The 25,709-nt window shown below is 43.4% G+C and overlaps 1 protein-coding gene across 3 annotated transcripts in view; it reads right to left on the bottom strand.

Moving 5' to 3' along the window:
* The window catches only part of LMBRD2 (LMBR1 domain containing 2), a 61,585-nt gene extending 35,991 nt beyond the window's left edge, over window positions 1-25,594 (bottom strand). For 2 of the 3 annotated variants that reach the window (XM_006116758.5, XM_075932534.2), the window contains exons 1-6: window positions 25,376-25,593; window positions 20,346-20,575; window positions 19,699-19,793; window positions 16,849-16,944; window positions 5,945-6,112; window positions 3,162-3,372 (exon numbers count right to left, since the gene is read on the bottom strand). In XM_006116758.5, the coding sequence (XP_006116820.1) occupies window positions 3,162-3,372; window positions 5,945-6,112; window positions 16,849-16,944; window positions 19,699-19,793; window positions 20,346-20,519 (744 nt within the window). In that variant the 5' untranslated portion in view covers window positions 20,520-20,575; window positions 25,376-25,593. Of the gene's footprint in view, window positions 1-3,161; window positions 3,373-5,944; window positions 6,113-16,848; window positions 16,945-19,698; window positions 19,794-20,345; window positions 20,576-25,375 lie in introns of all 3 variants that reach the window. The other variant, XM_006116760.5, reaches the window with a different exon arrangement.
* Between the last annotated feature and the right edge of the window lie 115 nt (window positions 25,595-25,709).

Genomic DNA, 25,709 nt, shown 5'->3' with positions numbered 1-25,709 from the left:
TGGCACTGGGGGTTTTGGGAGGACCAGAAACAACTTATTTGAATATTCATTATTTGATTAATGAATATGCAAATGAACATTACCGGTCCTCCAAAAGTTCGTGAATGGATTTACTGGTCCCCGTGTCAAAAAGTTTGGGAACCCCTGCCCTAAATGGTTAAAAAATTGTAAGCGGAAATCTTACATGACCCAATAGAAGTCCTTGCCAACCCAAATGATTCTTTAAAAATTCTGAAACTTCTTATCTATAATATATAAAGGAGAATGTTTGTATGTTTGTGCTTTAATAACTTGGACACTATACGACCTACCGCAACCATACTTTGCATGGGATAACCTTTAATCCAGGAGAAGGTTTTAAGGTTCTGCGGGAGGGAAGAGATGAGAGACCGACGCCTTGCCGTGGGGCTGCACGGAGCTTGGCAGTGCGGGGAGAAGCAGTTTCCCGGGGAAGCAGCAGGGAAGTCACTCACTAAGGCCGGCGGAGGGACAAGGAAGTGGAGGGTGGGCTCAAGCGCTGGAGGCAGGAGCACGGCTCCCTTCCCTCTTCCTCCCCTCAGGGCCTCACCTCAGTTATATCAACTTTCCCGAGCAACGCCGGGTAACTCCAGCTAGTCAATGAATGTTGTTGAGATTTCTTAGGCATCCAACAATATAAATAATTGCACAATGTCCCTTATCGTATTGGAAAGGGAACCAGAAACACTACTGGCATCAAATAGACCTACAAAAGCTATCATGTCTGTGTGCACATACAAAACAGAAACTGATTATCTATTTTTAAGCAGGCACATTGAGGGGACATTTTTGTTGTTTTAATTTGGGGACGGGAAATAAATTTCATTTTTTCCTAATTTTTGTTATACATTGTTTAATAGTGATAAGTGACTCAATGCGAGAGGATTATAAGACAGTGATGGGCAACAAAAATTGATGAATGGGCTGCACGAGTGGCCCTCCTTCGTCTCAGTGGGCCACAGTGGTGGGTGGACTATGGCTCATTGAGGTTCCAGCTACAGTCCATGCACCTCCTGGCTGCCGCCCCCCTCCTGTGCCTCTCACGCACCAGAGTCCCAGACTTCCTACTCCTCCCCTCCCTTCCCAGCACTTTTGGAGTGCCATGAATTTGCCAATTTGCGCTCCATCCCCACCTGTCTCCCTCTCTCTCAGAGCTTGAAAGCCATGAATCAGCTGTTCACAGCTATTCAAGGTCTGGGAGGAAAAGGGAAGAGTGGGGCTGGAATGCTAATCTGTGGATTCATTGTGTTCTGAAAGTGCTGGGAGGGAGAGGAGTAGAAAGTGTGGGGCATCAATGCCCAATTGCAAGAGAGGCACGTAAGGAAGGTGAGCAAACAGAGAGGGTGCACGGGCCATAGCTAGAACCTAGTGGGCCACATGAAGCCTGTAGGCCACGGGTTATGTACCACTGTTATAAAGAATGCAAAATGAGCAAGGATGCAATGCTAGTGGCTCTAGATATTTGCTATGGTGACTTACATGGGAAGCAAGGTAGACGAGGCAAAAACTAACCCATCCAATGCTCCTTTAGAAAACTCTCTAATTACCATTAAGGATTTTTTTAATATCCTGAAATCTCTCTGCTTAGGTATTATCCTCTCATTCAGTTGTATCTGGCTGCCATATTTCAGACAATTTTTGACAACAATAGCTGAGTATATGGAAGATGCTGCCTATCATACAGTCAAGTTTTGTCACAATTGTTTCCAGCCAAGATCTGATTGCCCCCCTCTATCGTACTGGAAATGCACAAGATAACCATTTTATGGACGTTTACTCAAGGATCTTGGTGTTTCTGTGTTCTTACAGAAAATCTGATCTACAGTTCTTCTGGTGTACCAGTGACAAATTTGTCTGAAGAGTTATAGTTGAAATCTCTGAGCTGGTATCAGCATTGTTTAAGGTATCTGGTATTATTGCAATTGAGAATTTCATCAATGTCAAGGAATGTGTTCTATCTAAGGCATAGTGCATCCACTTTCAGAAGAAGTTCATAAAAGCTCCCAGATAATAGACATTTTAGCACTTATTTTAGTTTCTAGAACTAACAATGCCCTAAGACATGCATCTGACGAAGTGGGTCTTTGCCAACGAAAGCTTATGCTCCAATAAATCTGTTGGTCTATAAGGTGCCACAGGACTTCTCATTGTTCTTGAAGATTCAGACTAACACAGCTACCCCTCTGATACTTAATGCCTTAAGTGTTGTAATTCTTGTAGGTTGCAAATACGGGACCTCCAAATCTGTGAACAATCCCACCAGAAGTGCTTTTTAGATAATAGTCCATGATTGAATAAAGCAAGTTCAAAAGGCTCAGAAAGTGTTATTTTCAGTTCATAAATCTACAAAATTGTCATTTTCTATCAAATAATATCACTGTCACCAAAACATCCCAACAATAAGGAAATGAAGTTTCTGCTGCCATTTTATAACACTCTGTATATAAGTAGTAAGACTTAACACTATACAAATCCCCAAAAGTATCTAATACATAATTTTAAGGTCATGGCTACTGGAACATGACAGTAAATACTAGTTGTTGAATTTGTTTGATTCACACTTTGTTCTTAATAGAAGATTTGATTCTCTTGCTCAGTGGCAAATCATAGAAATAAAGAAAAATGGCAATGCATTTCTCAGAGAAACTGGGTGGAAAACAAATAACTGTCTTGTGACTTTTTAATAAGGAATATAAATAGATCCAAGAAATGGATCTTGAATCTCTTATTCCAAAATACAAATTTTAATTCTTAAAGTTCTAAGTATTGCACAGAAATGTTAACAATGTAAACTGCATGAGCATTAGTAGGGTCTGCGCACTAAATCTTCATGCGTTCACCCCTTATTCATCGCAAGAGTCAACATTTGATGCTGTTCTCATTGCTGATATACCATATCAAGCTATCACAATGTGGCAGTTTGTAAGTTCTTCAGAACAGAAACTGTTTTTACTTCTGATTCTATACAGTACCCAGGCACCCTAATTGGGACCCCTAACCACTTTCATAATTTCATGACAACTGCTTTCTAAAGTAGGCTCATGTTACTTGAGATGTTGCTCTTTTTGAGGCAATGTGGAATTGACGATGACTAATGAAACATTCCTCACATTATATTCCTTAATTAAAACTAGCTTGTTCACCTCCATAAAATCCTCTAAATTCTCCTCTGCATCTGCTTTTTCAGTCATCAGTTTGGCAACCTTGAAATAAGTCTTCATGAGAAGATACCCCTTTTTTGCTCCATTCCAGTGAGAACGTGGAATTTCCACCAAACCATATCCCAACAACAACACAAGAAGGAACAGACCCCATGTGTTGGCAGCTGCTATCCCAATTGTCTGAAGCTGGTTCCTAAAACAGAAGAGAGACCTCCATGAATTCAGTTTTCACATATACAAAGATTAGTTTCCTGTCTGTAATTCTGTCTACTCTGAAAGGAAATCTACTACTCTGTCACGCTTGAAACTGCTAGTATTGTCTACATCTTCTAAGCCTCTGAAACAGGCTAGAGATTTCTCTTGCAGATTGACTATCTCCCATGCTGAAGCACTGTAAAGGTTGGATATCCACCACCAGGCTAGTGAAGTCCCTAGCTTTCCTTAACACGCTGCCACTGAAGATCTTGTGTACCATACAAAGACCAAGTTGGGAAGAAATGGAGAAGATGGCAAAGAAATCCTGAAACAAGAGCCATCAAGAAACCTCTGCCTTTAAAGAGCAATATGAGTGCAATTCCCCTGGTGCACCTACACACTGTGCTGACAGACAGATTATACTGGGGAAAAATAAAATATAAGAAACACCTTTTTCTTGTCTCTGAAGCTTAGAAGCCAGGGCATGAAGGAGAAAAGAATAAATCAGAAGACCCAGCAGCAAACCAGCCAGAGCAATAGACTACTGTGCTACAGCTAACGGTAGAGATTTACATTAATCGTGTGCTTAAAATAATCAATCATGATTAATCGTGCTGTTAATAGCATACTATTTACAATGTTCACATTATATTTATATTTGATTACAAACATATGTATTGTAAAAAAAACAAAAAAATAGTATTTTTCAATTCCAAGTACTGTAGTGCAATTTCTTTATCATACAAAATAATGTAAAAAATCCCTGCAATAAAATAAAACACTGTAAAATTTTAGAGTTCAACTTCTTGTTCAGCCAACCACTCAAACAAACTTGCTTACATTTGGGGGAGATAATGCTGCTCTTTTCTTAATTACAATGTCACCTGAAAGTAAGAAGAGGGGTTTGCATGATACTGTTGTAGCCAGCATCACAAGGTATTTACAAACCAGATGTGCTAAATATTAATGTGTCCCTTCATGTTTTGACCATCATTCCAGAGGACATATATCGATGCTGATCACAGATCCTACTCAATAATGGTCCAAAGCAGCACGGACCACCCATGTTCATTTTCATCATCTGAGTGAGATGCTGCCAACAGAAAGTTGATTTTCTTTTTTGGTGCTTTGAGTTCTGTAGTTTCTTCATTGGAATGTTACTCTGAGACTTCTGAAAGCATTTAATCCCTCATCCCCCTCATATTTTGGAAGACATTTCAGATCTTGAACCTGGGGTCAAGTCCTACAGCTATCTTTAGAATCTCACATTGGTATCTCTTTTGTGCATGTATCAACTCTGTAGTAATAACGTTCTTAAAACAACATGTGCTGAGTCATCACCTGATATGGCTGTAACATGAAATGTGTCAGAATGCATATAAAACTGAGCAAGACACAAAGTTCTCCTCCAAAGGAGTTTGGTCACAATTTAATTAACAAATTTTTGTAACAAGCGTCATTAGCATGGAAGCTTGTCATTTGGAAAACTGTCCAAAGCATGAAGGAGCGTACAAATATTTAGTATACTTGGCATGTAAATACCTTGCAATGCTGACTATAAAAGTGTCAAGTGAATGTTTGATCTAATTTTTAGGAGACAATGTTGGTAAGAAGCAGCAACAATATCTCCCATAAATGTAAACAAATGTGTTTGTCTAAGTGATTGGCTGAACAAGTAGAAGAACTGAGTGGACTTGTGGGCACTGAAGTTTTACATTCTTTTGTTTTTCAGTGCAGTTATGTACCAAAAAACAAAATAAATCCCTACATTGTAAATTACACTTTCAGGATAAACAGCTTGTACCACAGTACTTGTATTAAGTGAACTGAAAAATACTTTATTTTGTTTATCCATTTTACATTACAAATACATGTTATAAAATTATAAAGTGAGCACTGTACACGTGGTATTCTGTGTTGTAATTGAAATAAATATATCTGAAAATGTAGAAAAAGCAAAAACGTTTAATACATTTAAGTTGGTATTCTATTTTTTAACAGTGCAATTAAAATGTTAATTATGATTAATTTCAGTTAATTCTATGAGTTAACTGTGATTAATCAGCAGCCCCATATTGATTTCTATTATTTTCCATGAATTCAAGTATTTTTAATGCTAGCAAGTTTCTTTGTGAACACATTCCAAAATTTGAAAAAATATTGACATCATCCATTTCAAAGTTAATTGCAGATAAAGTCCCAGATCAAAAATTTAAACGTGATCCCAGGAATGTTTAAACAGACAATATTATCATAAGCCTAACAACAGTCTTCTTAAAACACCCTGACCAATAAAAGTTTACCAGAAAAAACAACATTAGAAAGAAAATGTTGCAAATCAAACTAAATTATATACAAAATACAAACACACACACTTTTCCTGAAAAATTAATAAAAGTAGTAATATGTTCAGGGAAAGCCTAGAGCAAGGGTGGCTCTTCCCTGCCCTCACAAATTCAGAATTCTAGATTAGCTTAGCACTGCCCAACTTCTCTATTGCAGGTGTATTGTAGAAATACAAACTCATTTTTTAAAACAGACTAATACTTACACAACAGTACTGCTCTTACCATTGTAGATGGAAATTTGGATTTACAGCCACATATATTAAAAACGCTCCAAAAATCAGCAAGTAAGTGCCATAATAGATTGCATTCTCAATCAATGCAGTTTTAATCTTTCCAGTAATGGAGAACCCTCCTGATCTAGCATAGGACTGCATGAAAGGTAAGAGTATCCTAGAACGAAACAAAAATACATTAATGAAGTAAGATTTTTCCATCTTACCCTATTTGCCAATTTTCACTTGGTTGGGTAGAGTTCTCTCAGCAAAACCTACTGTCTATTACATTTGTGGTCTTTACAGATACATCTATTTGACAATAAGTCTTGAAATAATTTGTGTTTAGATTAAATATCTATTGGCATCTTTAAAAGGAAAAAGCACTATTGACTTTGTTCTTCTTAGTCACAGTTTCATATTAATATACTATTCAATGTATCTACATAAGGACATAAGAACAGCCATACTGGGTCAGACCAAAGGTCCATCTAGTCCAGTATTCTGTCTGCCGAGACTGGCCAATACCAGATGCCCCAGAGGGAGGGATCACAATAGGAAATCCTCACGTGATCCCTCACCTGTCATCCACCTCTGGAGAAACAGAGGCTAGAGATACCATTCCTACTCATCATAGCTAATAGCCATTGATGGACTTAATCTCCATGAATCTATCTAGATCCATGGTCACCAACCGGTCGATCGCGAGGCCTCGACCAGTAGATCGTGAGGCGTTCGGGCAACCCCACCCCCATTTTCCCCCCACTCCCGAGAAGCCCCACTATCTACCTTTAGTGTAGTGCCGGCTTCCCGCGGGGTGGACGGAAGTCCTCTCTGAAGCCTGCGTCACTTCTGGGGGTTCCGGAAGTGCGCGGGCTGCTCCCCATCCCACAGCTCTGTTGCGTGCTGGGGGAGGGAGCGTTGGCCCTAGAGGAGGAGTGCGGAGGCTTCCCTGCACCGCTGGCGCCGGAGGAGTGAGTTGCGTGCAGGGGTTTACCTGCGCCGTGGGAGTGGGAGTCGGCCCCGGGGTTTGGCCGCGCTGCGGGAGGGAAGGGAGTTGGACGGGCCAGGCTGGGCCGGGCCGTGGGAGGAGGGTTTGACCCTGGGGCAGGCGCCCGCGGGGGTTGGCCATGCTGCAGGAGGGGGTTGGCTACGCTGCGCCACAGGAGCAGGGTTTGGCCCCAGGGCAGGTGCCCACGGAGGTTAGCCGCGCTGCGGGAGGGGAGGGGCCGGTTGCGCCACGGAATGGGGGTTTGGCCCTGCCGCGGGAGGAGTGGGGGTTGCCCCTGGTGCAGGCTCCCGCGGGGGTTTGGCCCCGCCGCAGAATGTGAGGTGTTGCCCCCGAGGCAGGCTCCTGCGGGGGTTAGGCCCCACCGCGGAAGGCAGGGGTTAGCCGCAGGACAGGCACGCTCGGGGTTTCCCTGCGCCGCGGGGGGCCCGGAGGAGGCATGTGCTGGCTTCCCGCGGAGGAATGGGGGGAAAATCCTCGGAAGGAGACAGATACAGGTGACTCTGCTGCCACTGGCACCCTGTACCTGCTCCCCAGACTCCACTCCTCTGTCCCCAGCTACAGAACTCTGTCCCCATTCCCGTCCCCACTCCCCAAACTCTGTCCCCACTGGCACCCTGTCCCCTGCTGCAGAACCCTGTCATCTGCCCTCCCAGCACCCTGTTCCCTCTCCCCTGCCCCCAGCCACAGAACTCTGTCCCCACAAAATGTATAATTATAAATGCTTCATTTTAGATTTAAATAGCATGAATAAAAACAGACCATTTATTTCATAACTCATAGACTCATAGACTTTAAGGTCAGAAGGGACCATTATGATCATCTAGTCTGACCCCCTGCACAGTGCAGGCCACAGAATCTCACCCACCCCCTCCTAGAATAATCCTCTCACCTATATCTCAGATACTGAAGCCTTCAAATACTTTGAAGACCCCAAGATGCAGAGAATCCTCTAGCTGTGATCTGTACCCCTTGCTACAGAGGAAGGTGAAAAACCTCCAGGGCCTCTGCCAATCTACCCTGGAGGAAAATTCCTTCCCGACCCCAAATATGGCGATCAGCCTCTCCTCGGCGCTACTGGACCAACCCAGCAGCACCCAAGCTGCTCTGCCCCAGGCGTCCTGATTCAGCCACTGCTGAAACTGACCAGCAGCGGCTGAATCAGGACGCGTGGGGCAGAGCAGCTGGGGTGCTGCCGGGTTGGTCCAGTGGCGTCCAGAGTGGCGCTACAGGACCAACCGGCAGCGCCCCAGCTGCTGTACCACAGGTGTCCGGAGCAAAGCCACGGAGAACGGGGGCAGCGGGACAGCCCAGACGCGCCGTGGCTATCCTGCTGCCCTCAGGCTCCGTGGCTTTGCTCTGCTTTGCTCCCCGTCCCCCTGGTCTGCAGACTAGGGGGACAGGGAGCAGAGTAAAGCAGCGGAACATGCGGGCAGCGGACAGCCCAGACGCGTCTGGGCTGTCGGCTGCCCGCGTGTTCCGCCGCTTTGCTTCCTCTCCCTGGTCTGCTGGAAACCAGGGAGAGGGAGGGCCCCGTTTGTAACTGCGGATCCGACATAAGTCGGATCCGCGTAACTCGGGGACTGCCTGTATAGTAATTCCTATCATCCCTCCATTGACCTATTTCCCACTGATAATGAATGGTCAATTAGTTACCAAGATCATGTTATCTCATCAAATCATCCCCTTCATAAACCCATCTAGTTTAATCTTGAAACCAGATAGATCTTTTGCCCCCACTACTTCCCTTGGAAGGCCGTTCCAGAACCTCACGCCTCTAATGGTTAGAAACCTTCGTCTAATCTCAAGTCTAAACTTCCTACTAGCCAGCTTATATCCATTTGTTCTTGTGTCCACATTGGTATTAAGCTTAAATAATTCCTCTCCCTCCCTAGTATTTATCCCTCTAATATATTTAAAGAGTGCAATCATGTCCCCCCTCAGCCTTCTTTTGGTTAAGGTAAACAAGCCAAGCTCCTTGAGTCTCTATAAACTATAAACATGTGATTTTAATTTTATATATCGCATAATTTAAAAATAAAGTGTTTATCAAAATGTGTAAGTAAGGGCTGGGGATAGCAAGTGATGGATAGGAGGAGAATAGAGAGGGTGAGGCTTCAAGAAAGGGGCGGGGCGGTAGATCTTCGCCTGTTCTGAGATTTAAAAAGTGATCTTCGGTGTAAAAAGGTTGGAGACCACTGATCTAGATCTTTTTTGAACCCTGTTAAAGTTCTAGCCTTCACTGCATCCTCTGACAAGGCGTTTCACAGGTTGCATTGGGTGAAGAAAAACTTCCTTTTGTTTGCTTTAAACCTGCTGCCTATTCATTTCATTTGGTGACCTCTAGTTCTTTTTATTGTGGGAATAAGTAAATAACTTTTCCTTATTCACTTTTTCCATACCAGTCATGATTTTATAGACCCCTATCATATCTCCCCTTAGTCTCTTCTTTTCTAAGATGAAAAGTCAAAGTCCTTTTAATCTCTCTTCATATGGGACCCGTTCTAAATCCCTAATCATTTTGGTTGCCCTTTTCTGAACCTTTTCCAATGCCAATATATATTTTTTGAGATGAATACATCTGTACGCAGTATTCAAGATGTGGGCATACCATGGTTTTATAAGGCAATAAGATATTTTCTGTCTTATTCTCTATCCCTTTTATAATGACTCCTAACACTCTATTTGCTTTTTTGACTGCCGCTGCACACTTAGTGGATGCTTTCAGAGCATCCACAATGCTCTCAGTGGATGCTTTCAGAACTATCCACAATGATGCCAAGATCTTTCTCTTGAATAGTTGTAGCCAAATTAGTCCCTATCATATTGTATATATAGTTGGGATTATTTTTTCCAGTGTGCATGACTTCACATTTATCAACATTACATTTCATTTGCCATTTTGTTGCCCAATCACTTAGGTTGATGAGATCTTTTTGAAGCTCTTCACAGTCTGCTTTGGTCTTAACTATCTTGAGCAGTTTGGTATAATCTGCAAATTTTGCCATCTCACTGCTCACCCCTTTCTCGAGATCATTTATAAATAAGTTGAATAGGATGCATTGCAGGACGAGCCCTTGGGGAACCCCACTAGTTACCTCTCTCCACTCGGAAAACTTAGCATTTATTCCTACCCTGTTTCCTGTCTTTTAACCCACGATATCAATCCCCAAAAGGAGCTTCCTTCTTATCCCATGACAACTTACTTTACTTAAGAGCCTTTGGTGAGGGACTTTGTCAAAGGCTTTCTGGAAATCTAAGTGTACTATAACCACTGGATCCCTCTTGTTCACATGTTTGTTGACCCCTCTCAAAGAACTCCAGCAAATTAGTAAGGCATGATTTTCCTTTACAGAAACCATGTTGACTTTCCCCCCCAACAAATTATATTCATCCACGTGCTTGACAATTTTATTCTTTACTATAGTTGCAACTAATTTGCTCAGTACTGACGTTAGACATACTGGTCCATAATTGCCAGGATCACCTCTAGAGCCCTTTTTAAATATTGGCATCACATTAGCTATCTTCCAGTCATTAGATACAGAATCTGATTTAAAGGACAGGTTACAAACCACAGTTAATAGTTTCACAATTTCACATTTGAGTTCTTTCAGAACTTTTGGGTCAATGTCATCTGGCCCTGGTGACTTGTTACCGTTAAGTTTATCAATTTGTTACAAAACCTTCTCTAATGGCACCTCAATCTGGGACAATTCCTCAGATTTGTCACCTAAAAAGAACAGCTCAGGTTTGGGAATCTCCCCAATATCCTCATTCGTGAAGACTGAAGCAAAGAATTCATTAAGGGTACGTCTAGACTACAGGGTTTTGTCGACAGAAGCTTTGTCGACAGATACTGTCGACAAAGCTTCTGTCGACAAAGAGCGTCTAGACTACATTCAGTTCTGTCGACAAAGCAAGCTGCTCTGTCAACAAAACCCTGTAGTCTAGACACAACCCTACATGCAATAACACCTTCTGTCGACAGAACTCTGTCGACAGAAGGCGTTATGCCTCGTAAAATGAGGTTTACCAGCATCGACAAAACTGCTGAGTTCTGTCGACGTTATGTCGACAGAACTCAGCGGTAGTGTAGACGCAGGTATAGTTTTGTTGACAAAAGTCCACTTTTGTCGACAAAACTCTGTAGTCTAGACACACCCTTAGCTTCTCCGCTATAATTTTATCGTCTTTGAGGGCTCTTTTAGCATCTCGATCGTCCAAGGGCCCCACTGGTTGTTGAGCCAGCTTCCTGTTTCTGATGCACTTAAAAAACATTTTACTATTACTTTTTGAGTTTTTGTCTAGCTGTTCTTCAAACTCCTTTTTGGCTTTTAATATATTTTTACACTTAATTTGACAAAGTTTATGGCCCTTTCTATTTTCCTTACTAGGATTTGACTTCCACTTTTAAAAATATATCTTTTTATCTGTCACTGCTTCTCTTACCTTCTTGTTAAGCCATGGTGGCACTTTTTGGGTTCTCTTCCTGTGTTTTTTAATTTGGGGTATACATTTAAGTTGGGCCTCTATTATGGTGTCTTTGAAAAGTTTCCATGCATCTTGCAGAGATTTTACTTTTGTCACTGTACCTTTTAATTTCTGTTTAACTAACTTCCTCATTTTTGTGTAGTTCCCCTTTCTGAAATTAAATGCCACAGTGTTGGGCTGCAGAGGTGTTTTTCCCACCACAGGGATGTTAAATGTTGTTATATTATGATCACTATTTCCAAGCGGTCTAGTTATATTTACCTCTTGAACCAGATCCTGCGCTCCACTTAGGACTAAATCAAGATTAGCTTCTCCCGTTGTGGGTTCCAGAACCAGCTGCTCCAAGAAGCAGTCATTTAAGGTATCAAGAAATTGTACATCCCGCCATGAGGTGACGTGTACCCAGTCAATATGAGGATAGTTGAAATTTCCCACTATTATCAAGTTTTTAAATTTGATAGCCTCTCTAATCTCCCTTAGCATTTCATAGTTACTATCACTGCCCTGATCAGGTGGTCAATAATATATCCCATATATTCTTATTATTGGAGCATGGACTCTATGGAACATTTTGGCTCATTTAAGATTATTACTTCATTTGATTCTACATTTTCTTTCACATATAGTGCCACTTCTGCACCAGCACAACCTGTTCTGTCCTTCTGATATATTTTGTACCCTGGTATGACTGTGTCCCATTGACTTTCCTCATTCCACCAAGTTTCCGTGATGCCTATTATATCAGTATCCTCCTTTAAAACTAGACACTCTAGTTCACTCATTTTACTACAGAAGATGTCCGATAATCCGGCACCTTTGGGACCTAGGTGGTGCCGCCAGGGGACTGTGATAGGTCTGCCGGGACTTGCACTGCGTCCGGGAGAGAGGGGTGGGAGGGCAGGGAACGGCGCAGCGAGGGGAGAACTCTCCACAGTTTCCGGGAGGGCAGAAGGTTCCCCATCTCCCAGACTGCAATAGTTATCACCAAGCAGGGGGGTGAAGGGCAGTGCTGTGGGATCAACCCGGCAGCACTCCAGCTGCTCTGCTCTGCAGCTTCCCCAAGTCCACTGCTCGTCAGTTTCAGCAGCCGTGGACTTGGGGAAATGGTGCAGAGCAAAGCAGCTGGGATGCTGCCGGGTTGGTCCCGCAGCACCACCCCTCACCTCCCGGCTCGATGTCTGGCAGCACCCCAGCTGCTCTGGTCCATGCCACTTCCCCAAGTCCGTCGCTGCTGAAACTGATGAACGTTGAACTTGGGGAAGCTGCGGAGCAGAGCAGCTGGGGTGCTGCCGGGTGCTGAGCAGGGAGGTGAGGGGCGGCGCTGCGGGACCAACCGGGCAGCACCCCAGCTGCTCTGCTCCATGCCACTTCCCCAAGTCCGCCGCTGCTGAAACTGACAAGTGGCAGACTTGAGGAAGATGCAGAGCAGAGCAGCTGGGGTGCTGCCCAGTTGGTCCTGCAGCGCCGCCCCTCACCCCCCTGCTCGGCGATAACTACTGCAGACTGGGGAGCCCGCTCCCCTACTGGAAACTCTTGACGGCAGCAGCGCAGGGCTTCCCCCGCCTTCCTGCAAAATGGCGGAGGGTTAGCCCCTTGCCATGCCGGTCCCCACCCACCCCCACCCCCCGGCCGGTCACAGTGCAGGTCCCGGCAGACCCGTCACAGGGGTATAATCCCCTTCCCCTCTTCCCTTTCCCAGCTGCGAGCACCCATGGGGCTTATAGCAGCTCCAGTTTTCTGGCTGGTTGGAGCACTTCTGGGTTCCAGTTGGTGCCGGACTATCGGGAGTGCCGGACCACTGGATGCCGGACAATTGGAGTTTTACCGTATTTAGATTTCTAGCATTTGTGTACTAGCACTTTAATAATTTGTCACTATTTATCTGTCTGCCATTTCTTGATGTGTTAGACTCATTTCATTCATCTGCACCTGTCGGCTTTCTCCCAGCCCTTAGTTTAAAGAATGCTCTACAACTTTTTTAATGTTAAGAGCCAGCACTCTGGTTCCTTTTTGGTTTAGGTGGAGCCCATCCTTCCTGTATAGACTCCCTCTATCCCAAAAGTTTCTCCAGTTTCATATAAATCTAAACCCCTCCTCTCTACACCATCGTCTCATCCTCACATTGAGACTCTGAAGCTTTGCCTGCCTACCTGGCCCTGCAGGTATAAATCAAAGTATATACATACTGATTCCCCTTGACACAGATTTGTCATAGCTACGGCAAGTATGTGTTTTCCCTTATGTAGCTTTCAAATTCCCCTAAGACAAAGTCCCTTTAAATCCTGCATTTCTTGGAAGAATTCACTCTAAAAGAAGAGAACACTGATTAATAGAGACATTAATGGTTTTGTTTGTTTTGCTTGTCTTGTTTTGTGCTATGATTATATCTCTGACTCAGAATATTAGACATAGATTGTGGGACTTGTGCCTGCAAGAGTATACACAAGCAATAGCAGCACAGAATGCAAGTGCAGGTTGAACCTCTCTCATTTGGCAACTTCTGTGGTCTAGCATGATTTTAGTTAGCTGGATGGCCACTAATCATGGGTGTGTCATGTTTCCTGCAGTCCCATAAAGTTTATTTACACAGCCACCAACGTCCTGATTCTCATTGTTCTGTGCTAGTATTTAGCTCTAATTTCCCCCTAAATATCTTCTAAGAGCCTAGTAAACAGTGTAAGGGCTGGTAATGCTGCTAGATAATATCAACCTCACATTTTCTGGTTCAGCACTGGTCAGGTCCCAAAGATGTGAGATTAGAACAATTCAACCAGTACCTTTTTTATGAGCATCAAAGTAGGTCATGTAACAAACATTCATTTTGCTAAAGCAAAAACTCTTTAACCTTGGACTTGATACAAGACAAATATACTTAAGTTTTACTGTCATAGCTTTGTTTTTTAACTGGATATATTCCTCATTATATCGCCAATTAGTTAATGGGAATTAAACATGCTTAAATGCTGTACTGAATTAGAACTGATTAAAGCTTATGGTAAAGATAAGTGCATTTTTAAATACTTTGCTGATTTGGGGCTTAAAAACACTGTTTCAAATGCACTTCCTACAATTTCTACAGGTTCAGTTGTATGTGCAAATTAGTCAATTGCAAAAGCTAAAGCTTATATAATAAAGAGCTTCCATCTAATGGAGTATAAGAAATGTAAGGACAGTCATCAAATAAAAATCCTACTAAAAATGAGAATCTATTATATATTTTGAAGAGTTTGGTTGTTTGTGGATTTGTTTGTGCAAAATAAAAGTCATACTTCACGATTACCTACAGATATCAAATTTTGCATAAACAATCCTGCCACTTAAATTAGCTGAATGCACTACTTTTTACATCGGAATATGCTGAGTGAAAGGTTTAAATAATTATTTTTCATCAGAAAAAAAAGTCATGACTATTATAATTAGAGTTCATAAAAATATTTGCTAACAAAATTAAAATTGAGTTGCTTATTCAACTGTCATTTTAATGCAAAGAAAATTTGTACTATTACAAATTACAAAATAATTCACATTAGTTATGAAAAGAGTTTCTGAATTAAATGTACTATGCATTGTAATTATTCAATAAAATGAATAATGTTTCAAGTTGAAATCCTACAAATTTAAAACTGTTCTTTTACTTCCCTTTTGCACATTAATAACAAATTCTATTACATATATTTAATTTCTTGAACTTTCCTATAAGTGTAATCTATGCAAAATGACTTTGCCTGGTCAACGAAGGGCCTCACCTGATACAGGCTGAACCTCTCTTAACTGGGACTCTCTGGTCTGGCAACCTCCCTTGTACGGCAGGACCACAGGACGTCTCAAGACGAGAGAGTCCCGGTGGAGGGCTGGTGGCTGGTAGCCTGGCAGCAGGGCTAGAAACCAGTAGTGGGGTTGCCCTGTGGCAGCTAAACCGGGAGCCCAGCAGCAGGGCTGCCACCCAGTGTGAACACTATGGAAGAGGCAGCAGGGCTGGAGCCAAGCAGCGAAACTGCCTCACAAGACCAGGAGGCAGAGGTAAGCACAACCAGGAGCCCAGCAGCCTTGCTACCACCAAGCGGTGCAGCTACCCAGTTGGATGGGGAGGCAGCGTGGCTGCCCCACGGGGCTGGGAGCCTGACTGCGGAGCTGCCTGGCGGCAGGGCCAAAAACCCAGGAATATGGTTGCCTAGCAGCACAGTAAAAATCCCGGCAGCCTTGCTATCACCTGGCAGAGCCGCCTGGTGAGACCAGAAGGTAGCAAGGCTTCCAAGTGAGGATGAAGCCCAAGCGGGGCTTGGTACCCAGTGGCTCACCTGGACCCCACCAGGGGACTGCCCCGCAGGGATGGAGCCTGGCAGTGGGGCTGTGCGTACCAGCAACAGAGCTGCCATGGTGAGGCCAGGAGCCCTTCAAGCAGAGGGACTGGAAGCAGGGGGAAGCTGACTGGGAGGATGGTAGCGAGGTTTTGGCTGGGGGAGGGGGGGAGAGCAGTGACAGGGGTGGGCCTAGAAATGACCTTTCCTGGTCTGGCAAAAACCCTCATCTAGGACAGGTCAGGTCCAAGGGTGTCAGACCAACAAGGTCTGGCCTGCAGTATTAAATAAATGATATCACTCCAAAACTGAAGGCAATCTTAACAATATCTAAAATAGATATTAAAAGTCAATGATAAAAATTACACATAAAAAGAAAAACTGAAGCTTCAATGTTGTAAGATATTTGATCTCAAAACTCTTTTTGACAGATCATCAGATGTAAAAATCACACAGAATGAAATGGTGTACTGTGAATACTATCAGGTTTTATTTTCACAATACCATAAAATCTCAAATATAATGTGCACCGATGTATAAGGTGCACCCTGACTTTTGAATTTGATCATAATGGAAAAAATCTATATTCGTATATATAACGCACACCCCGACTTTTGCAAGTCTGTGGTATGCCAGCGTGTCGTATTTCCTGCCCTTTTGTATTGCCGGTTGACTGCACATGAGCGTACGACTATAGAATACATGGCGTTTCCATGCTCTATTACCTTTAAATTCAAAAATATCGATTCTTAGTGATAACATGAGTTGTCGACGATCTTACACTACAGCTGAAAAACTGAAGGTAGTTAGCTATGCTGAGGCTCATGGCAACAGAGCTGCCAGCCGCGAATTTGATGGCATAGCAGAGTCGAGCATTCGACTTTGGAGACGGCAGAAAGAGCGCCTGTAAGCGTTGCCTCGGACGAAGATAGCTGAACGAGGTCTTAGCATGGCGTCGGCACGGAACTGCCAAAATAAAACTTAAAACAATAACTCCTATATATAATACGCACCCCGACTTTGACCCAAAAAAACTTGGAAAAAAAAGTGCGCATTATTTTCGAGATTTTATGGTATTTTGTGTGGACTTTGCCATCTATTTGCCTCACTTACCAGGTTAAGAACTGTGATGTCCAATATACTACACGCCAGAAGATTGGCATAATTCCATCAGGGATATAACTCCATGGTTTGAAACACTTATGTTTTCTGTAAAAAAGGTCAGAGCCATATGTTAACTGTAAAATCAAAATAATAATAATATCGACTCACTTCCATCCAGGAACTATTTTCAGTCTTGTAATTTCAGAATATTGTTTTCACATGACTAATATATTTCATAAGGGATTTTCTTATAGCCCCATTTAAAATTATGCTGACAATTACTGGCACCACAAACACACATATCTGGACAAGCCAATTTCTCTTAAGGGGGAATTAATAAACACAGTGTAAATAACTGTTCCCTGAAGGGGCAAACAACTGTGCATATCTCTTTCATTGAAAAAGGGTGCAAACATTTTATGAGTTTCCTTTAAATAAAATGTGATCAGAGTAAGAAGGATTTATATGGGGTTCTGGTCCTACTGAGGCTATGCACCTGGGTGCTGTGTCTCTAATTAAGCTGTCCCAGAGCGGATCTAATCTCTGTGTCTGTATTAATCTTCTGTGGGCTGGGATCCCAACTCTGTGCCAGTGCTGGAGGAGAGTAGAGGATCTGACTCAGCAAGACAGGGTGTGAAGCACCCCAAAGTCAGGTGGGTGGGCTCAGTGGTATTTCAGCACATCAAATGACACTCTCAAGGGGATCTCTGAGACCAAACCCATCATACACTGTACACCCACATCTTGAAAACTGCATGCAGACCTGGTTGCCTGATCTCCAAAAAGTTCTTCTGGAATTGGAAAAGCTACAGAAAAAGGCAACATAAAGGATTACAAGTAGGGAGACATTAATAAGATCTGGACTTTTAAGCTTGGAAAAAGGAGACAACTAAAGTGGAATATGACAGAGGTCTATAAAATCATGACTGGTGTGAAAAAGTAAATAAGGAAGTGTTATTTACTCCTTCTCACAACACAAGAACTAGTGTCAGCAAATGAAATTAATAGACAGCAAGTTTAAACCAAACAAAAGGACCTATTTCTTCACATATCCATAGTTATCCTGTGGAACTCTTTACCATATTAGTTCCTGGAGAAAAGTTAATGGAAAATAGGTCCATCAATGTCTATTAACAAGGATTTGCTGGAATGCAAAACCATGTACTGAAGTATCCCTAACTTCTGTTTCCCAGAAGCTGAAAATGGGCAATAGGGGATAGAACACTTAATGATTACATAATCTGGTCATTCTTCCTGAAACACCGGCCAGTGCCAGAAGACAAGATACTGGGCCAGATGGACCACTGGTCTGACCCAGTATGGCTGTTCTTATGTATAGAGTACTAAAGTAAAAAGATGCAATACTGGTTTATTTAAAGTTGTAGACAAGACAGTAGAATAATGAATTATTTGAAAAATAGAAAGTCTTGTAATTTAAGACTGTTTAACAGTGCATAGGACATAAAACCTACTAAAAAATATTGAGAAGAGGAACATACACATATAGACTCAAATCTCAGTATTCTTATCTTGCCTCTGACAAAGTAGAGGGAGGAAAGGTAGAACATTAAAAATAATAAATAAAAATAGAAGCATTTGAGATCTGTAGATACCTTAATCCCAAGATCTTATTGTCATGTTTGTCCTTCCTCACAATAGTGAAGTTAACTATTCAATTACACAATATCTCTGTAAGCCCACGAAATCTTATCAGTTACACGACTATACATTGTATCAGAGGCAGTAGCACAGGGTAGCAGGAGGGAGCCAGTTCACAAGGGGAGCCAGTTTAAAATCCAGCTCCTCATGCAGATCAGCTGCCTGCCACCCTGTGCTGCTGCTTTTAATACAGCGGCAGCAGCAAGGGGTGGCAACAGCTCCTGACATGGGGGCGCCTGAGCTCTCCATAACAGAAGCTGGTCCGCAGCAGCAGTTGTTGTCTGTGGGGGTTTCAGGCCCACCACAGACAGGAGTTGCTGCTGTGAACCAGCCTCTGTCCCTGACAAGCCCAGGCTCACCGCAGATAGAAGTTTCTCTATGGGAGGCAGAGCAGCCTCTGCCCGCAGGAAACCCAGACCCCGGGCTGACAGGGGCTGCTGCTGGGGCCCAGTCTCTCTTCATAGAGGGCTCACTGCTGACGGAGGCTGCTCTGTGGGAGGCAGAGTAGCCTCTGTCTGCAAGGAGCTTAGATCCTCCGCAGACAGGGGCTGCTGCCATGGACCAGTCTCTGTACACGGTGAGCTCAGGCCACCGCAGACAGAGGCTGCTTTGCGGCAGCCTCCCCAACCCCCCACTTCCCAAGCTGCTGCCACTGACAGAGGCAACAGCTTGTGTGTCTGAGGTGGTGGTGGTGGGGAAGACAGGTGGCACTGTGGAGCTGGTTTTTAAAGCGGCTGCCCCTAGCACCAGCTCCTGCCTGCTCTTCACTGCCTCTGTAGGAGGCAGTGCAGGGGGGGCAAGAGGGTCCAGTGCTTGTGGGGAGCCTAATTAAAGCCAGCTCCTCAGGGACACTGGCTCCTACTCTCCCCCACCCCATTGCCTGATACAAGCAGCAGAGTGATACAGGTGGCACCTCCCTCTGATACAGAGGTAGCAAGGTGTGTGTGTGCATGCGCGTGTAGTTGACAAGATTAATTGATAAGCCTAGGCTTATCGGTTAATTGTATAGTCAACTACATATTGACATCCCTATGTCACAATGCTGCTCATCAATAAACTTTCAATCACCATGTCATATTCAATTTATAGTGCGTCTCTCTAGCACAAGGACTAGTTCTTTATTGGCATATTCTTGTTTACTTAAAAAGTAAGCTATGCTTTTAATATTTTGATAGAGAAAACCAAAATTGTTCTTAGTACCTTGGTGAAGAAGTAGTGTAAGATTCATTGCTGCTGCTGCTGCTGCTTTCTGAAGGGCTGGAATTAACAGCAAGTTTGCATCGATTGTATATAGTCTAGAAGACAATGAAATAATTACATAAACACCTATCAGAACAAGGTGAAATAGCTATTTAAGATAAACATTAATAGGGATACAAATCTAATTTGGTACAAAAATTAAGTCTGATGCTAATGTTTCCATGGCATTTCACCCTTTATTTTAGTAAGGCAGGATTTTTTAAAAAAACATTCCTATGGTATTTGCATGTCAGCACCTAACTAGTGGATAAAAAAAATTGTGATGAAACTGATGAAAAACTGATTAGAAAAGAATAGAGTGATATCAATTAGTTTAATTTTCAAGCTAACAGCAACAGCAGAAATAGTGATTTTTAAATTCAATTCACTTTTATTTTTAAATATATGAGTTTTAACTTGAAAAAACTAACAGCTCATTTTATTCAATTTCAGAATTTTAAAAGATCTCTTTTGAAATGAAAATTCTGTCTTGCAGGGAAATTTTACACTGATTTACACAACTGTATTCTTAGTGTGTAATATATTTTTGTGATTTTTTTAAAATAGAGCAATAGTATACTAAGGTTCACAAAAATGGAAAATCTTACCGTACTAACATCCAGAGGTAATATAAATACTATAAGAAAGCAGAGATACCAAGCCAGCAATGTTGCTATGATCACAAGTCTATGCTGTTTCTTGAAGTCCCCATACCGATGAAGTATGAATAAAGCCAGAAAAAAGACAAATATTATCTCAATGCCCAAAGCTGCACCACTCATTATTATATATTCTCTCCAGCCAGCCAACGTAGCTCACTTATGAAAGTGGATCATAACTGTAAGACAAAAACACATTTAATTACATTAAAATAGAGGTCCTCAAACCATAGGGGAGCCATGTTCCCCTGAGAAAGATTGGAGGGGCCATCCAGCCTCCACAGGGGGTAGAGCGGAAGCGCCATCCAGCCGGGCTCTACTTCAAGCTCTGTTCCAGCCCGGTCTTCAGCCTCACTCCAGCTCCGTTCCCAGTCCCTTACCCTATTCCTCCCACGCCCCTGGAGCTGCGACCTCACTCCCAGCTCATGGGGCGAGGTCAGGGGGGAAGTAAGGACAAAAGTAGGGGGATGATGTAACCCTGAAAAGCTTGAGAACCACTGCATTAAAACCTTTGGAAGATACATATGAAATAAATGAACACTGAATGCTGAAGCTGACTGACATGTGAATTTTCTGACTTTCAGAAGGGTCCTGTTTTTCACCTACTTTTCCATATAGTTTTACTGAGGCAGGTGATCAAGTCATCTGTCCCAAAAAATTACATCATCAGTCAATGGCACAATTGGTACTGGACACCAAGATCCACTTGGCTCACAATCCTTATCACATTGTTTCACAGTTCTGTTAGCAAAAAATAATGCATTCTTCCAGATACATTTTGTAATATAGTCCTAAAGCTCCCCTTCCTCTATCTTCTTGGTCTCAAGTACTTGATATCAGATAGCCTGAGTGACAAGTTCCTGTTCACTGGATGAGACTATAGCCCTAACTTTTTAATTTGTTCAACAGCAGTAACAATGCATTAAGAAATTCTCCTCTTATTTCTAAAAGTAAAACATACTATTTTATTATTATTTGATTTCTTATGGTATAAATAAATAGCTTGAACAAAAACCAAACTTGTAAGATATCAATTTCATTTTTGGCACAGAGTTTTTGGAAATAATGATGTACAGCTTGATGTGTATTTAATTATTTTCTAGAGAGACAAGATGGATGCGGTAATATCTTTTATTGGACCAACTTTTGTTGATGAGAGAGACAAGTTTTCAAGCTTATACAAGGCTGCTCTTTCCAGGTCTGGGCAACATACTCAGGGTTTGTCTACATTTACAACGCTGCCGCAGTGCAGCTGCATTGTTGTACCACTTCAATGAAGAGACTACCTATGTCAATGGGTAGAGCTTTGCAAATCCTCAGATATCTGCTTTATATCTGCAGGTATCCACACATGTGGATGTGGCTATCCGTGGCTCATTTTTGTGGATATGGATACAAATTTTGTACCTAGAGCCCTGCAAATTTGCATGTATCCTTGGATCATTTTTGCAGATGCAGACACCAATTCTTACCCGCAGAGGGCCAAACCAATGGGAGAGCTACTCCCACAGAACAGTTACTCCACCTCCCCAAAAGTGGTAGCTATATTGATGGGAAAATCCCTTTCATTAACATAGCACTGTCTATTCCAGAGTTTAGGTTAGTATGACTACATTGCTCATGGGTGTGTATTTTCCATATTCTTGAATGGCAGTTATAGCAACATAAATTTGTAATGTAGATCACAATTCAGCGTAGCAGGTGGAAGGCATTGTTTACTTTAACATAACTACTTAGCACATATTTCAAAGGACCAATCAAAATGAAGTGGCCCATTAACATCCTTCAACCACAAAGAGGAAAGCCATGGGAAAATAGGGAAGCGGGGAAATAAGGTGTGCAGGGTTGGGGGGTAGCAGGAGCTGGCACCCCCAAATGGGAGAGGGAAAGTGGCTTCTGCTCCTGGTCCCCCCTTGTGCTTAGAGCTTGGGAGGAGAGGAGACGCAGCAGGAGCTTGCAGCCCCCACTGCGTGCGCTGCCACTGCCAGTACCCACCACGTGCATGGCTGCCAGCTCCTCCTCCTGGCCTCACCATGTGCAGGGCAGCTGGCTCCTGTTCCCATTAAGGGTGATGCTTACTGGATAATCAGTTAACCCGTTACCTGTTAACATTCCTACTTTCTTGTCAATCCATCATTTTTCATGTCTAGCAAAGTTACAAATTTAAGCTCCCAGGCTCTTTTGAAAGTTTCCTTTAAGAGTGAAAACTACCGATATGTCAGCTATAAAGTGATCAATTTGTTCACCCTCAGGTGATGTGATGCATTTGTCTTTTATCATTTTCCTGCATGAGTTCATTTGAGAGCATAGTGATTATCTGATTTCACTCTGATAGTTACTGGGGCATTTAGTGCACTGGCTAAGTTACAGGCACGTGCAGGATCCATGGATCTTGAAAAGCTTGTTTTGTGGGTGTTAATTACTATAGTGGTGGAGATATGTCTGCAGGTTTTGTATCTTGTCCCTGATGCCACTTTGAGTCAGTGTGTGCTGATCTCTGGGGAGCTTGCTTCTGAGGATGAACTTGGAGAGACTGGGGGGAGGGGGATTATTTGAAAGGGCAGAAGAAGGAATTCAGGAAAGAAACTATATTAAGTAAGGGTTGTAGCAGGTTGATGATAGTTCAGGTGGGTTCCAAGTGGGGTGATAGGTAACAGCTAAGGATATGTGGTCATCATGGGGTTTTTGCCCCTGTATTGAAGCAGGCTTTCTTGGGGTACTTACTCTCATTTGATAGAGTAGCATTAATCAATATCTGTTTGCTCACTGATGCTACAGGTTTTGACACAATGGAAAAAAAATCTATGTTTCATTATATGAAATTTCACGATTGGGGGGAAAAAGCAACATGCTAAAACATGGAAGGCAGAGACAGATTAAAGTAAAAAATGTCAACTAGTTTTGGGTGTTCCCATCTGAGACATTTAGGACCTGTTTATTCAGACAACTTAGCATTATAAACCATTTTACATGCCCAAAGCATAACTCAAACTGACTTCAGCAATGCACTCTCTAGGGATGCAAAATCCTGTTTAATTAGTTGACCATTTAAACATTAAGTTTAACCGGTTAACTGATTAAACAGAGGGGAGGGACTGCTTCAGCCCCCATGAGTTAACTGTAACCAGGTAACCATTAATATCCCTATCACTCACCATTTCAGCACTAGTCTAAAAGAGACCATAAAGTCTCAACTTGGACACCCTGAAAATGAGAAACAAAATTAGTAATCATTTAGGAAAAGTTTAGTTTAATTGACTTGCCTCGCATCACCCAGGAATTCTGTGCCAGGAGCAAGGACAGAATCCAATTCTTAAGAGCAGCATTTAACCGGTTAACTTTAAGACCATCCACCCTTTCACTTTTTGCAAGCTCTTTCTTCATTCACTATGTACCTTCAACTTTCTGCAATGAATTTAACAGGTGTCCAATAGACAACTGTTTCCTTCGCTATCCAAACCTGATTCTTTCTGTACACTGAGACAGGCCAGGGGCAAATATCTTGGAATCACAGGACTGAAAGGGACCTCAAAAAGCCTTCTACTCCAGTTCCCCATACTCAAGAAAGGATAAAGTATCACCAAGACCATCCTTTACATGTGTTTGTCTAACACAATCTTAAAAAACTCCAGTGACTGAGGTTCCACAACCTCCTGTTAAGGGTGAGGCTTACATTAACTAGTTAACATTCACATTCCTATTGTCTATAACTTTTTTCTTGTCCATACAGCTCAGCTGGCCCACTGCTAAGTGTTCTGGACTGTCTCAATTTTAAAATAATTATTGTAACTTCATTTTGTACTGCATTGTGATACAGCCAGGCCACAGTGCAGCAGGAAAGTGATCCTATTTGGGTTCTTTGAAAACGTAGGTATAAGCCCATCCATTGCTACAGGACCCTCCTCAGCCTTTTGGGATGATCCACAAGGGCCAGGAACTCCACTAGTTATGGGGGGCTATCAAGAATATAACAGGGACATGTGTGAAAGTCAAAGGAGCAAAAGAAGGGAACCTGAAGGGGACACCGAGCAGAGACTGCAGACAGCACCCACTGGTCATCGACAGTATCAAGGGAACCAGCAGATGCTGCCCAGATGAACTCTGCCCAGAGGCGTGAACAGAAAGAGGCACAGAAATAAGCTACACACTCACAGAAGACCCCCTCAGCCAGCCTCCTTTCTCTGGTCTTATAGATGGGCGCTCTGGCCAGGGCTAGGAAGAGGTTGACAAGAAAGACCTGTGACTTGGTGGGGCCACTGATAAACCAGGTGCCAGACTTTCTGAATCACAAACCCTCACTTTCTTGCCTTGCTTCCCCACAGAAAAATCTGCTAAAGCAGAGGTCTTGTATATTTTATAACTAATTAATTATACAAATGCTAAACTTGACTAGACAATCACTTTGTCAGTACCTTGGAGAAGTAACTTAGTAATAAGACTAGCAGACTAGCTCTTTCTCCTTAAGAACTAGAAGTTGACAGCAAAGCAGAAAGAATCTGACTGCAAGCTTTTTAGGGACAGGTGCCTCTCTGTGACTTTAAGCATTTAGTACGTTTCGGGTATAATAAGAATTTCAATATTTTATTCAGAAGTTGTGGGTCTTAGACAGGGGAAATTTGTCAAGGACAGCAGTACGGACACACGTATTTCTTACCTCCCAGTTAACCCTCCAAACCTGTCCTGGGGTTAGACACGGCTCACGCTCTCACCTGAAGGGTGCCTACTGGTCAGGGGACCAGACAGTCTGAACTTTAGATACGGCTTCCTCTCTGATCCCACTTTGCGTGCGGGGCCAGGCACAGAACACCGGCCTGTGGAACCACCCGGGGCCAGCGAGACGGGGCTGCACCCCGACCCCCCACCTCCGTGTCAGCCCCGTGCCGCGCCCCTTCCCCACGCCAGGGGCTACGCTCCGGCCGCCGCGGCCGCCCCCGCGGTGTATGGGGCGATCGCCAGGCCAAGCCTCCCCGCTGACTCACCTGGGGCTCGGACACCCGCTCAGCACCGGGCCCTCCGCCAGGCTCTGCCCGCCTCCATCCCCCGCTGCGGCTGCGGGCCCGGCTCCCAAGCGGGGCTTCAAACTGCGCCACAGCAGCCGGCGGCGCTTCCCTGGGGGCCCGTCTGCCTCCGTGTCACCGCGACTGGGCCAGCCGGTTCCCCAGCTGCTGACATTTCCCCGTGGCCTATGCCCGTCCACGTCATCCACCGACGCCTAGCCGGGCCGCGCGGGTTTCTGGGTAAGCCGACTCCGGCGCCGCTCAACTACAAGTCCCAGGAAGCATTGCGGCTCTTCCAATGCTGGCTGGACGCGTC

The sequence above is a fragment of the Pelodiscus sinensis genome, chromosome 6 (genome assembly GCF_052426305.1).
Source record: "Pelodiscus sinensis isolate ZL-2025 chromosome 6, ASM5242630v1, whole genome shotgun sequence".
In the NCBI taxonomy this organism is placed as follows: domain Eukaryota; kingdom Metazoa; phylum Chordata; order Testudines; family Trionychidae; genus Pelodiscus; species Pelodiscus sinensis.
The sequence above is the reverse complement of the archived record's forward strand: the minus strand, read 5'-3'. Positions and strand labels throughout refer to the sequence as shown.